Below are 1,115 nucleotides of genomic sequence, written 5' to 3' on the forward strand. Positions count from 1 at the left end.
TTTTAAAAAAAGAGCAAAGGAGAAAGGAGAAGAGAGGGCTATAACAATAAAACAGACGGATGAAAAGTGACTTAAACCATTCAGAGAAAGAAAAGGTATAGAAAGATGGTGGAAAAAACTAGAATTATAGGGGGAAAGGGAGACGATTAAAAGTTACAGTGTCACCTCACATTTGTACTGTGCCAGTTTTACTTTTAAAGGGAAAGGTGAAAAAGACTGCACTCACCTGGACAGGCCAAAGTCAGATACTTTAACAACTCCTTGATCATTAACCAAACAGTTTCGAGCTGCCTGTAGTGCAACAGATACCAGTGAGACTCTGTCCTTGGTGCACAGGTTAAGGGCACAAAGCTTCTGCCCACCAGAGGAGGGAAGCCTCATCTCCTTTATCTAGAGACACCTTCCCACCTAACAGGAGTCAGCTGATGCCACTGAAGAATTTTGATATGCTTCCATCACATATAGAGCAACCCCCATAATAAGTAAAGTCATAAGTAAAGCACTGAGGACTTGCAGCATGATTTCACTCACATTGATAATTCCATGACAACCCTTCGTGCATTGAAATGTCGAGAGAATTAAGGGAGGACGGAAGGCAAGTGTGTTTTGTTTTCTGCTTTTCTACCAACAGGACTAGGGCTATTTCCGCCTTGGCATGGCTGAAATAAACATGCCCCGGGAGGCCAGGCAGGGGAAGTGATAGAGTGAAGTGGGTTGGTGGAGATGTCAGATAAGTGTCTGGTCTAAGGGAGGTCAGCCACTTTCCTGTGAGCAGCTAGACCATCTTGTAATACCAGGCCCATATTTTATAGGCCGACAGTTAAGATGGCCTATGAGAATATGGGTCTGATGATACAAGATGATGTCAATTTTCATGAGAAGCTGTAAATTCAGTTCTTTAATGTGAAATGTTTTTAAGTGTTTGCTAACTAATATATTAATATAACATTGAAAAATGCACCAACAGACACCCAGTTTGTGATTCTCATATAACCAGAATGATGGTTCTGTGCTAAAAAGCAGTTTCATTAGGATGAGGGCTGCCCTTCTGCCCCTGGAGGACTCCTACCATTTCCTTGTCATAGTAGGAGGGGCTGGGAGTGAGCATTCCAGCT

General features: G+C 42.6%; 1 protein-coding gene across 1 annotated transcript in view; it reads right to left on the reverse strand.

Moving 5' to 3' along the window:
• BTK (Bruton agammaglobulinemia tyrosine kinase) overlaps window positions 1–1,115 on the reverse strand; it is an 11,936-nt gene that overhangs the window by 3,699 nt on the left and 7,122 nt on the right. The window contains exon 6 of the mRNA XM_010854313.1: window positions 227–291. Coding sequence (XP_010852615.1) covers window positions 227–291 — 65 coding nt within the window. The remainder of the gene's footprint in view (window positions 1–226; window positions 292–1,115) is intronic.

This window comes from Bison bison, unplaced genomic scaffold, assembly GCF_000754665.1.
Source record: "Bison bison bison isolate TAMUID 2011002044 unplaced genomic scaffold, Bison_UMD1.0 scf7180017853311, whole genome shotgun sequence".
Lineage (NCBI taxonomy): Eukaryota > Metazoa > Chordata > Mammalia > Artiodactyla > Bovidae > Bison > Bison bison.